This window comes from Zalophus californianus, chromosome 16, assembly GCF_009762305.2.
Source record: "Zalophus californianus isolate mZalCal1 chromosome 16, mZalCal1.pri.v2, whole genome shotgun sequence".
Taxonomy (NCBI): Eukaryota; Metazoa; Chordata; class Mammalia; order Carnivora; family Otariidae; genus Zalophus; species Zalophus californianus.
Window position 1 is genome coordinate 38,486,812 of NC_045610.1, and position 12,946 is coordinate 38,499,757.

The 12,946-nt window shown below is 50.5% G+C and overlaps 1 protein-coding gene and 3 non-coding genes across 4 annotated transcripts in view; 2 read left to right on the plus strand and 2 right to left on the minus strand.

Moving 5' to 3' along the window:
- Positions 1–2,379: 2,379 nt before the first annotated feature.
- On the minus strand, positions 2,380–2,451 carry TRNAC-GCA. Its single transcript has one exon. It is a non-coding gene; the product is annotated as a tRNA-Cys (tRNA).
- A 3,984-nt stretch (positions 2,452–6,435) lies between these two features.
- Positions 6,436–6,507, plus strand: TRNAC-GCA. The gene has a single exon. It is a non-coding gene; the product is annotated as a tRNA-Cys (tRNA).
- A 1,702-nt stretch (positions 6,508–8,209) lies between these two features.
- On the minus strand, positions 8,210–8,281 carry TRNAC-GCA. Its single transcript has one exon. It is a non-coding gene; the product is annotated as a tRNA-Cys (tRNA).
- Positions 8,282–9,070: 789 nt separating this feature from the next.
- LASP1 (LIM and SH3 protein 1) overlaps positions 9,071–12,946 on the plus strand; it is a 40,171-nt gene continuing 36,295 nt past the window's right edge. Inside the window, exon 1 of the mRNA XM_027625875.2 lies at positions 9,071–9,221. Within this exon, the coding sequence (XP_027481676.1) occupies positions 9,153–9,221 (69 nt within the window). The 5' untranslated portion in view covers positions 9,071–9,152. The remainder of the gene's footprint in view (positions 9,222–12,946) is intronic.

Consider the following 12,946-nt stretch of genomic DNA (forward strand, 5'->3'; position numbering starts at 1 on the left):
CAATCTCGTTCATCTCCATATGTCAGCATCCTTGCATGAAGAAGCTTTCATTCACTTATGGCAAAATTAGAAATATTTGGAAAAGATGTTTCTTATAAAGCTACATTTGCTCAATTTATTTTTTTAAATGATTTTATTTATTTATTTGACAGAGAAAGACAAAGCGAGAGAAGGAACACAAGCAGGGGGAGTGGGAGAGGGAGAAACAGGCTTCCCGTGGAGCAGGGAGCCCGATGCGGGGCTCGATTCCAGGACCCTGGGACCATGACCTGAGCCAAAGGCAGATACCTAACGACTGAGGCACCCAGGTGTCCCTACATTTGCTCAATTTAAAATACTGCCTATTATTCTGGAATTATCTTCTTTCATTTTTTTTGGTGTTAAAAATTTTCCTTACAACTCTCTATCAGCTTCCCATTCTCCCAATGCCATTGTTTTTTTGGTCATTTTCATGGTAAATGATTGGTCTCTACTTCCTTATTTCCTGCATGTACACATTCCTTGAACCCTGTAGCTTATGTCCTTACTACATGACTGAAGTTATACTAGAAATGATATATGTTGAAAAATTATACGAGAAAAGTCACCGTGACCTACTCATTTTCAAATTCCAAGGACACTCTTCAGTGTCTTACTTGACCTCCACAGCATTTCACACTGGGATCATTCCCACCTTCTTAACACTCTTCACCCATGTTTTCCATGGTGCTGCTAATAATAGAATTTACTATTTATGGAATGTTACTGAGTCCTAGTCATTGAGTTAAGCATTTTACTGGAATGTGACTTCTTGGATTCTCCCAACAACCCTGGGATGTAGGTATTATTATATTCTCATTTTAGCAATGAGAAAACAGAGAAATGAAAAGGTGAAGTCATGTGTCCAAGATCACACAGCTTGTGAAAGGCAGAGCTGGAATGCCACCCCAAACCTGGCTAATTCCAAAGCACAGGCTCCAAGCCACTAAGCTCTTTCCTCCTTTATTTCCTTAGGTGATCACGTCCGCCCAGATAGCTTCAATTGTTGTCTATATGCTAATCACTCCCCCATCTATATCTTCAGTGCAGACATTTCTGCTTAGCTCTCGCCAATATATGGAAATGATTATTGGGATATCTCCACCCCACAGGCACTTCCAACCTGGCATGTCCAAAACAAATCATCATTTTCCTAGGAGATCTGCTCTTCTGCCTGCATTTTTCTCTTCTTTTTTACTTTTTAAAGTAAACTCTAGGGGCGCCAGTGTGGCTCAGTCGGTTGAGCGGCTGCCTTCGGCTTGGGTCATGATCCCAGGGTGCTGGAATCGAGCCCCACATCCGGCTCCATGCTCAGCGGGAGGCCTGCCTCTCCCACTCCCCCTACTTGTGTTCCCTCTCTCACTCTGTCAAATAAATAAATAAAATCTTTAAAAACAAAACAAAACAAAACAGGGGCGCCTGGGTGGCTCAGTTGGTTGAGCGACTGCCTTCGGCTCAGGTCATGATCCTGGAGTATTGGGATCGAGTCCTGCATCGGGCTCCCTGTTCAGCGGGGAGTCTGCTTCTCCTTCTGACCCTCCCCCCCTCATGTGCTCTCTCTCTCTCTCATTCTCGCTCTCTCAAATGAATAAATAAATAAAATCTTAAAAAAAAAAAAAAACCAAACCTCTATGTCCAACATGGGGCTCAAACTCACAACCCCAAGAACGATGATTGCATTCTCTACCGACTGAGCCAGCCAGGTTTCCCTGTATTAGTCTTTTTAGTTGGTGCTACCATCAGTGTCTCACCATAACATTCCATTGCTAAACCCCGTGCTGGCCTTCTAGGGCTTATAGAATAAAGTCCAAGCTCCTTAGTGTAACATTGGAGTCTCCTCCTGAAATGGCTTTTACCTTCTCTCTGGGCTCATCTCCAATCATCTTTCCTCTGACACTTCATTCTCCAGCAACACCAAACTGCTTAGGCTTTCAGGACTCATATTCATCCTCATATTCTTCAAAACTGTGCTCAAATGTCATCTCTTCCCTGTGCCATTTTGCAACCCCAGGCTGCTCTCCCGTGAGCCACCTCTTTACTTCAGAGAAGTGGTTCTCAAACAGATCAGCAATGTAGCCTTATACAATTAGCTTTTCTCTTTCTAGAAAGGGTCTCAGGAATCCCCCAGACCATTGTTTCAGAACCACTGATCTGGACGGATGCAGGCATTCTCGCCTTATACAGTAATTGCTTTGTTTTCATGTTGACTCAGGCATTAGCACCTGAAATCCTTGGTGCTGTAGTTTCTTTCCCTATTCCCAGAACACTCTGCAGAATGGACAGGATGGGACGCTGGCTTGGTTAGTAGTGTATCCCTTTCCCATCATCTTGAGGGTAGTAGGGCTTAAAAGTGAATACAGTAGGGGGCACCCGGATTTGAACCGGGGACCTCTTGATCTGCAGTCAAATGCTCTACCCCTGAGCTATACCCCCTCTGCTGGAGGAAGAGGGATTATATACCTTAATTGTGGCGTTCGCTGACCAGACCTCTCTGATGGTTAGTAATAGTTTAGTACCTGTGATTGACTGTTTCAGGTTTCCCGGGGTGATAGAATCAAGAAAAGATTACAGAGACAATCTCGACCCAAGTGGTGGGAGAGGAATGTGAGGTCTGCTCTGACCCAGGCTTGAAGGTCCTGTGGCGGGGTGTGTGTGTGTGTGTGTGTGTGTGTGTGTGTGTGTGAATGGGATTCCTTCTCTCCATCAACGACAGACTTTTCTACCTCTGGCGTCTGGGAATTCTTCTGTGCATTGCCAGCCTCCCTGCCTGCAACCCGAGCTACACTGAATGCCCAGCCCCGTGCTTTGTGCAAGAGAGGAAATGCTTCCCCTGTCCTTCTTCAGACCCTCTCTTCTTCTGTACCAGACGAGCTTCTATTGTCTCCATTCTCAGCATCTTCAGTCACTTCCTCTCCCCTGGCCTCTTCAAACATCAACAGGTTTCCCCTAGATCGGGAAGCCCTTCCTTTGCTTTGTACAGCTGCAGTCGCTTGCACATTTCTTCTTTCTTGATACCTATTTTTAAGAAAGCCAGTGACTTCATTTCTTTCATTATCAATGACCTGTCTCTGCAGTTCTGCTACTCTGCATTTGCCTTCCTGACTGTCAGTAATTTTTTCCCCTGGAGTATGTATCTTGGTTCTCCAACTGGATTGTAAGTTCCTTGAGGGCAGGGATCACTTTGCATTCCTCCTTGTTTTCCCCACAGTAGTTGGCACAGCGTCTGCCTGGTTCACTATACACCCTAGTTTGTACTTGCCAGCCAAACCACAATCCTGATAAAACTCAACTACCACATTACACCAAGCTAGCACCCAAGCCACTGAATTTTGCTGGGGAAGAGCTCACAAGTCCTATGTCACCTCATCAATCTCAAACAGGCTAGTGTTCCCTGTCTAGAATTCTTACACCACTGGCTGGCTAGGTTCACGTTCTCACTCTCCAAAATGTCTATTTCCCACACTTTCTCCTGTCTCAAACCTTCCATATCTTATCTCTCCTCACTCTCTTAGCTGAAGAGCTGGCCTGTTTCTTCCACTTTGGAGAAAATCAGAATCAGAAGCAGTGGTGTGCTGGTAAATGGCTAACAATGGGCTTCGAAGGACCTGGTTTATAGCATTTGCTAATTCCCACGGTGCAAATACTCCCACCTGCCAATTTCAAGCTACCACAAGGAAGTCAACTGGCTTTTAAAATTCCTGAAAATTCAATCATCAGTTCTCACAAGCAGTATGAGCCAAGTCTAGCACACTTCTGGGATTTACTACCTCCTTCGTCAACTCCCCACTGTACACTGACAACTCCCAGAATTACATTCCCAGCCCAGACCTCTCCCTGGTCCCCAGAATTCACTGGATCTTCAACTACATACTTAACATCCCCTCTTCAATATCTATGGAGCACCTCACTCTTAACATGTTGACCCATATTAGCATGTGAAGTCCATGAGGACAGGGGGCTATACTGTTTTACTTTCTGGGTAAGAGTTTTAAAAAGAAACTTAATTTTTTCCCTTCTAAACTTACGCCTTTTCCGGTATTCTTTATCTCAGGAAAACATACCACCATCCACCCAGATGGTGAAGACAAAAAAGAAGAGTCACTCTTGATTCTTCTTTTCGCTCCTCCTCCTCAAGGCATCCAAATTACAGGAAGCATGTAGCTTCTCTTCGATGGCCCATCTGGAGGCCTACACTCCTCTCCAGCTCTGCTGTTCCCATGGTAGTAGGCTAAATAATGGCCCTCCAGATACGTCCATGTGCCAGTCCCCTTGTGAATGTGTTAGCTTATAAGATAAAAGGCAGATGTGGTTGCAGTTAAGAATCTTGAGTTGGGGAGATTATCCTGGATTATGTGGATAAACTCAATTGAATCACAAGGGTCCTTATGAGAGAGAAGCAGGAGGATCAGAGTCAGAGACAGAGAGAAGATGTAAGGATGGATGCAGAGATCAGAGGGTGAGAAGATACTACCTTGGCTTTGAAAATGGAGGAAGGGGCCATGAGCCAAGAAATGCCGGTGGCCTCTGGAAGCTACAAAAGCCAGGGAAACTGATGCTCTCCTAAAGCCTCCGAAGGAACACAGGCATGTCAACATCTTTTTTTTTTCTTTTTAAAGATTTTTATTTATTTACTTGTCAGAGAGAGAGAGCACAAGCAGGGGGAGCAGTAGAGGGAGAGGGAGAAGCAGGCTCCCCACTGAGCAAGGAGCCTGATGTGGGACTTGATCCCAGGACCCCGGGATCATGACCTGAGCCAAAGGCAGACGCTTAATGACTGAGCCACCCAGGTGTCCCCAGGCATGTCAACATCTTGAGTTTAGCCCAGTGAATTTGATTTTGGAATTCTGACCTCCAGAAGTGTAAGATAATATTTTTGTGTTGTTTTAAGGAAATAAGTTGGTGGTGGTTTGTTATAGCAGCAATAGGAAAGAAGTCCACTATTGTAGTCTAAGACACCACCACCATCTCTTGCCTGCACTACTGCAATAGAATCCTAACCTGTCTCTCTGGGTCCGTCTTTTTCTTCTCCTTTATTGTGGCAAGAACACTTAACCTGAGATCTACCCCCTTCGTAGATTTTTAAAGATTTTATTTATTTGTTTGTTTGTTTATTTATTTATTTGAGAGAGAGAAAGAGTGTGTGCGTGAGCAGGGGGAGGGGGAGAGGCAGAGAATCTCAAGCAAACTCTGTGCTGAGCATAGAGCCCGATGTGGGGCTCAATCTCACCACCCTGAGATCATGACCTGAGCAGAAACAAAACCAAGAGTTGGACGCTCAACGTACTAAGCCACCCAGATGTCCCTTCACAGATTTTTAAGTGTACAGTACAATATTGTTAGCGATAGGCACAATATTGTATAGCAGATCTCTAGAATTTATTCATCTTGTATACCTGAAATTTTATGCCCATTGGTTAACAACAACAACCCATATCTCTTTCCTCATCCCTGGCCACCACCCTTCTACTCCCTACTTCTGGGAGTTCAATTGTTTTAGATGTCTCATATAAGTGGAATTATTCAGTGTTTGTCCTTCTGTGATTGGCTTATTTCACTTAGCATAATGTCCCATGTTGTCAAATATTGCAAAATTTCCTGCTTTTTAAAGGCTGAGTAATATTCCACTGTGTGTATTCTCTAAGTCCATTCTTGACTCCCCATACATCTTCCCCACAGCAGTGTGGGTGATGATCTCAAATCCCCGCTCAAAACCGTCCAATGGCTGGCTTTTCGTCCATATGCAATAAAATCCATACTCCTTGCCTTGGATTACAAGGCCCTTGATGGCCCTGGCTACCTGTCCAGCTCTTTTGAATTGCTCTCCCCTTGTCCACCTCTCCAGCCACTCTGGCTCTAGGGACTTGGTGGTAGTCATTCCCACTACCTAGAATGCCTGCTCTCCCAGGTAGCCAACTGTCCCTTTCATGTCTTTCAGATCCTAACTTTCTGGTTTGTCTTCACTAGACTTTAGACTTGGTGTGAGTGAGGACAGAAAGTATGTTTTGCACCTAACGTGGAATAGTTGCTCCATAAAAAGAGAGAGCGACCTCAAGAGCGTATAGGCAGGGAGTGTCTCTCAGTGGTGTCTTGTTAGCTGGGGTTTGTATTCTTTTTAGAGAGACCCGGGAAAAGGATTTCCTATCCAGTTTTGCAAAAGATTGTTTTCTGACTTCTTTGGGTAAAGAGATGGGTGGGGTTATGGATAGAGAATTGAGTCTATTTTGGAAAAGGCAGATTGATACCTGACTTCACATGTTTTCAAAATACCATGTCTTCTATTGGTATTTTGGTTCTGTCCCTCCTTACTAGAAAATTCAGTATCACCTAGCAAGAAGAAACCAACTTCCAACAAATAATTTTCAGGATGAAAAATTTAGGATTGCGGTAAAGAGAATTTAGCAGGCCTCTACCAGCAGAGGGGGTATAGCTCAGTGGTAGAGCATTTGACTGCAGATCAAGAGGTCCCCGGTTCAAATCCGGGTGCCCCCTTGGCTACCTTTACTGTTTTTCACAGTTGTTCAGGTATAACCCGGACTTCTATAGGTCCTGAATCCGAAAGTCTTTGGAATCCTGGTCTCTTCCACTTGGCTGATTTCCACCCCCCAGGTACTTGTTCCTTGTACCTGAGAAGCAAAGAGCAACACCCCAGAGGTTGAACAGTGATTATTGCCCTGTCCAGTCTTACGGTATACCTCAACTCAGTGGCAAGAAGCCCACTGTGGGTAAAAAAGGAAGCACGAGACATTTTTCATCTCTGAGACAGTTTGAGATCTATTGGTTTAATGTTAATTATAGTTTTCTTTTTAGGTTAACAATGGAGTGCCTGGTGGGGAAGGGGCGGAGAGGGAATATTATTTAGCCTAATTCATACTCTGAGAAGACTAGAACAGAATCCAAGTTCAGAAGGTTTATCTACGTGGTTGAGAAGTTTAAGACCCAGCACAAATAGAAGAAAGGTCAAAAGTAGATGGCTTTCTCCTTCTTTATGTTAGCTCAAAGGGAGGGCTTTGGCCTGATAAAAGCGCAGGTGGCAAATCTGAGGCCTACTGTCCAGAAAAGGGGTGAAAAGCTAGCTATTCCCTGGGATTGGGCTTTGCACCCCGACAGTGGTTCTGCTCAGTCTCCATGCCCAGGCTTTTGACGCCTCTCACAGTTATGAGAGCCATGGGGAAAAATGCACTCAAGTATTCCCCAAGGGCTCCAAAGGATGACACAACCAGATTCCGGGTTTAAAATATCACAGCTGCCCCCTGACCCAGGCAGCATGAATCTCCCTTTCTCCTTTATTTTTCCTTTTTTTGGGCAAAATCTAGTCGAGGGGGATGCCCTTGCTGCCTTCACACATTGTTTCCCTGTGGCCCAACAATGTTAACTGTCAGGAAGCCAACAGGTATCTGTCCCACCTTTAGATTGTGAAACACAATTGCCTCCTATTACTAGTTCAGTGGTTCTCGAAGTGTGGCCCCCTGACCAGCAGCAGCAGCAGCGCCCAGGAACTGGTTACAAATGCAAATTCTTGAAGTTCCACTCCAGGCCTACAGAGTCAGAAACTGGGGGTGTCTCAACAAGCTCCTCTGGTAATTCTGGTGCACGCTCAAGTTTGAGAGTCATTGCCTTAGTATATATCAGTTTGCATCCGGATGTAACTTTATTTTTGTAAATTAAAATGAGCCTATGGGTGTGAATTCGCCATTTTAACATTCTTGAAGTGCTTTCACTCTGCCCGTGTCATGAGCAAGAGGGAAGGGTGAACACGACAGGTCCATGACACCTTACTTAAAAAAGAAAGTTGAAGTTGGGGAAAGGTTGTGTTTGTGGGTTTCCCTCTCTTGACCATCCACCTCCCCCATCGGAAACGGAAAGCCAAGTTGGGGGAGTAATCTTGTCCTCTGACCCGGGCGCCTCGAACTGCCTGACACTCCTGAGGTTGCTGGCGGTGGCCGCAGAAATCCCGACAAGTCTGGCGCGGATAATAGGGAACTGCAGCTTTTGAACATGGTTTGTGCGCGCACCCACACCTCCTCCTTTTGCTGGGTACAAAGCAAAATCAAAAGCTCTTTGCTAAGGTTGAAAAATGAGGAAGGCATTCGTAAAAATTCGACTTTCGGTTTTCTTTCTAACCTAGGATCCAACGTTCAATAGTAAATCCAATTTATTAAATGCTCGTGTCAGAGTGAAGGAAAAACCACGAAGGGGGCACCCGGATTTGAACCAGGGACCTCTTGATCTGCAGTCAAATGCTCTACCACTGAGCTATACCCCCACGCCACTGCCGCTCCTGGACATGACTCTTTGGGTACTAAAACACTGCTACACTGAGGGTAGGAAGTAAAAGTAAGGGGAAAGGAATGAAGGGGGCCAAGCGGAGACCAGAAGGTGTCCGCACCCGGAAAACCCGGGAAAGCCGCAAGGCAGAGCGCGGGGAAGGAAGAACTAGCCGGGGCTGCGAAGCGCCGCGTCCAGGCTGTAGGGACGGCTTCCGCCCTACAAATGTGGGAAAGGATGTGGGGGAAGGGAGGCTAGCTGAGGGGCGGGGCGGGGCAGGGGCTTCCCGTTCCGTCCGCAGGTTCAAGCCAGGTATCGACCCGCACAAAGGAAAGTCCCCGAATCTGGTGAATCCAATCCGGCGTTCGGGAGGATTCCAGCCCCACCCTCGACGGGTGCGAGGGGTTGGCCCGCCTCCCGCAGCCCGGGCGCCCCGGTTGTGCGGCCAGACCGGCTCCGCGCCGCCTCCAGCGCCAAGAGGTCCCTGGCCTCCGGGCGCGCTGCTCGTGGGCACCTTCGGCCGGAGAGCGCCGGGGTACTGGGGACCCTCGGGACGCACCTAGGCGCGCGCCTCCGGCCCCACCGCCCTCCCCGGAATCCGCCCCCGCGTAGCCCCACGTCGCCCGGGAAGCGCGGCGCTCGCGCGCGCCCTTGCCCGCGCCCGCGGCGCGTCCCCGCCCCGGTGCAGCCCCTCCTCCCCGCTGTGTTTATTAGGGGAAGGAGGGCGGAGGCGGAGGCCAGTTCTCTAGCTCCAGCCGCCGTCGCCGCTCCCTCTGTAGTTGCAGCCGCGGCCGCCTCCCGCCAGCTCGCTCCGGGGAAAGAGAACGCGCGCGAGCTCGGGCGTCCCCGCCCCAGCCCTTCCCGGAGCCATGAATCCCAACTGCGCCCGGTGCGGCAAGATCGTGTACCCCACGGAGAAGGTGAACTGTCTGGATAAGGTGAGCCCCGGGATCCGGAGGCGCGTCGTTGCAATCCCCGAGCTATGCTCGGGATTAGGGGAGGAGAGAAGGGCCGGGTCGGTGCCGCCTCATCCCCGCCATCCCGGGAGGAGGAACGGAGGGCGGTGTCACGGGGTATGGGGACAGACCCCAGTCTGGAAACCGGGAGATCTGCGGCGCGGCAGGGAGTCCACGCGTGGCGGCAGCCACTGCTGGAGAATATGGGCTCTGTGCCCTGGGGCTGGGAGGACGGAAGAGGAGTAGGGAGGCCAGGCCCCGGGGTGGGGGGGTGGGGGAAGGTTAGGGGTGCAGTCCCGCCCCCTAGGGCCGGGAGAGTGAGAGGAGACGGCCGCTCCCTTTCCCCGCCGCGCTGAGCGCCAAGTAGGCGGAAGCGCGGGGCGCTGGGGGGAGGGGGAGGGGGAGGGGGCGGCGGGGGGGCGGGGCAGAGACTGGGGGGCCCAGCGAAACCCGCAGCTCTGGCCGCAAATGGCCGGACTTCATGGCCTGGAGACCCGGGGCCAGAGCTATCAGCCGGCCAGTGTTGCATCTGGTGAACTGGGCTTCGGATAAGGACCCAAGCCCCACTGCGAGACCCCCTTTTTTTGGACGACCTGTACTCCCCTCGGTGGTTCCGCGCTTAATAGACTAGTAGACCTCCTCCATAGCTTCCCAGCCCCCACCTTAAATTAGAAGCCAACTCCCGGGGCTGGGCCGCCCTGCCAGAGCGGGGCGGGGTCGGGTGCTCGAGTAGGGTGGGTGGGGGGTGCTTTGCAGAGATCTCCTGAAATTGTGCTCAGAGCCTGAGACCGGCTTGTAGAACAAAGAGCTAACTTTTCAAAGCAGGTTTCCCCAATGAAGGGTGGGGTTGGCTGAGTTCTGGGGAAGCCCAGAAAAGGGGGAGGTGTTAGGGAGAGGGGAAGGTGGCCTTCTGGAAATTCACGGTCCCCTGGGGGCCCTTACGCATCGTCGTCCCCCCCCATCCGTGCTGGACTTATTCATCTGGTTGCTATTATACTTTTGGAGGGGGGTGAACAGTAGAACTGGGTGTTTCCAGCAGTTTCGGGTAGGATCCGGTCTTTTAAGCTTCCTAAGATCCTAATGCGATGCCTCCCCCTCCGCATCTTCTCCCCACTCTGGAGGAGAAGCCTCTGTGGTTTTGTCTCCTTTCCTTGTCATGCCTTTCACCCACCTCCCAAAGCTGACTCCACGTCCAAATATCCCCTCCTACCTGTCTGAACTGGTGGGGGTTGGGGGGCATGGGATGGAAGAGGGGTGCAGAGCCCTGGGGCCTGCTTCACTGAACACCTGGAGCCAGGTTTTGTTTGGGAAAGGATAGTTCATTGGATACTTTTTGTCTCTTCCTTCCCCCTTGGGATTGGAGCTTCCTCAGTGATCTTTAGCCACTGACTCAGGGCAATGGGGTAGGGTTCCCAGGTCCTGAAATACATTTGAACTTCCTCTTGGAGGAAGGAGCTATATGGGGCTGTTGCTGTTTCGTTGTCTCTCTTGGCTGGGCAGGAGGAGAGGAGGGCCATATTGTGGGCACAAGCAGTGGGGGTGCTGACCTTCCCAAAGACCATGCCAGCTTCTGGAAGGCAGGACTTGAGCTTGGAGGCACTAGCTGAAGAACTAACTGTTCGGGGTTCTTGCCTTTCCTCGATGGGAGGGATTTTGGCCTCTGCGTCTTGCATTTGGCCTCTGCAGTCCATGTGCCGCCCCCCCCCCCCCCCATTCTCCATAATCATGAACTGGGAAGAGGCTGTGGGCTCTTTCACCTATATAAGGCAGAAGCAATATTTGGTGGAGGGTTTGCTTGGCCAGGCGTTGGGAGACTTGGTCCTAGTTCCAGGTCTGCTCCCACCAACTTTATGAATGGCTTTAGGCCTCAGTATTCACCATCTGTCACATGGGTATGAATGATGTCATTTCCTTCGAGGTGGGGCAATGTACTGCAGTGCCTGCCAAAGTGCCTGGAAGGGAATGCGGTGTAGGCTGTGTCCTCCCTGTCTTTCTGGGATACTCGGTCCAGCCCCACACCCAGCTCCCTTATAAAGTCCTTTGATGCTGTGTGCCAGAGGTTGGGGGGGCGGGTAGGGATCCTGCAAGATGCCTTCTCCAGGGGTTCTACATGCCCTAGCTGGAAGAGGACATTCAGGTGGGGTTGCCCTGGGAAGTGGGAGATGGTGATTCCTCCCTCTTTTTAGAGCTCTCCTTACAGGCGGTGGCCCTGGGGAGACCTCCCCGCCTCCACTGAGCAGGAGGCCTAGAATAGTCAGGTGTCAGACCTGTTCCTCCCAACCCTCTCCAGACGGTAAGCACAGGCACTTGGACTGGGGGGGATCTTGTTGCCAGAGCACCGAGACCTGGGAGGGGGGGCAGTCAGTCTCATGGGTGCGGCTGCTAACCAACTTCCGAGGTCTCCCATTTACTGTAGGAGAGAGTCAAATTAGACTCATTTCACGACGATTGCCCTGTGGTACATAGTTCACGATGTGACCCAGAGCACAAGCTCCGTCCTGGCTGTTAGCTTTTTCTCCTACCTGAGCCTTATCTCCCAAAGGCTTAGGTGGGTAAAGGCCGTGTCACCGCTGATGGCCACCCTTCCCCCAACCGGCAGCACCCAGCGTGCTGTGCATGCTGAATAAATATATATCAATGATGATGGCGTTTGAGGAGGGAGGTCGAAATGTGCTTCCTCAGAGGACTTCTGGGCTTAGAGCTGGGGGAGAAATGGGGTGACCTCATTCGCTTGTTCATTCAACAAATATTTATTGAGCACTTGCTTTGTGCCAGGCTCTCTGAATGGCTGCTGCAGGGCCTTTGGGGAGGAGGGGAGTCTGTGTCCCAGAACGTCCTCTACGTTTGGAGAAGGGCGGAGTTTTGTCCCGGACCCTGTTGGGGACGCATTTGTATCCGGGGATCTGTACTGTGGAGTACTCTCCCCTGGCTTCCTTTCCCAGGCCCCTGAAAACAGGTGGAGACCTTCGGGAAGGGTAGAGGATTGGTAGGCTACTAGCTCCCCTTGGGACGCCTCGTTGGGAGGGCGCTTTGCCTCTGGTGGTCTGAGCCACCCCCCCCCCACAGGGGGCAGCAAGGTAGAAGGTGGCTGGGCTAGACTAGAGAGAGAAGGCAAGTCCACGTGGCCGTGGTGCCCCACTTTTCCAGCTGAAGCTGAGCGTACCCCACGATCGCTTGGTGGAAGCTGAGCGTACCCCACGATCGCTTGGTGGAAGCTGAGCGTACCCCACGATCGCTTGGTGGAAGCTGAGCGTACCCCACGATCACGTCGTGATCATCTAGATGTTCACAGTAGCTACTACTGACTGCAGCGTACCAGGTTCAGTCTTCACAAAACAGACGTGATTGCTCCCATGAATTATGAACCCCATACATGGAGGCTCAGACAGATCATGTGGCTCATTCCCTGCTCAGCCAGAGATGGAATTCAAATCTAAAGTGCTTTGTGCTCAGCGTTTCTGCCCGTTCTATGTTTGCAAAAGGTACTTTTAGTTACACCGTCTCGTAGTGTCCGTAGTGGTCCACCCCTTCCTGACCCCGGCCTGAGGAATGTTCTGGGCCTGGGCTCCTGTGTGGAGCTGGGGCACTAGGAATAATAATCTCCCCCTGGAAAATTGGGGAGGTGCAGCCAAGGTCCGTGATTTTAAGCCGGCAGCCCAGGTGGTTGACTGGGCTAGGATGGTGACCCCGGCCCGGCCAGGGGACAG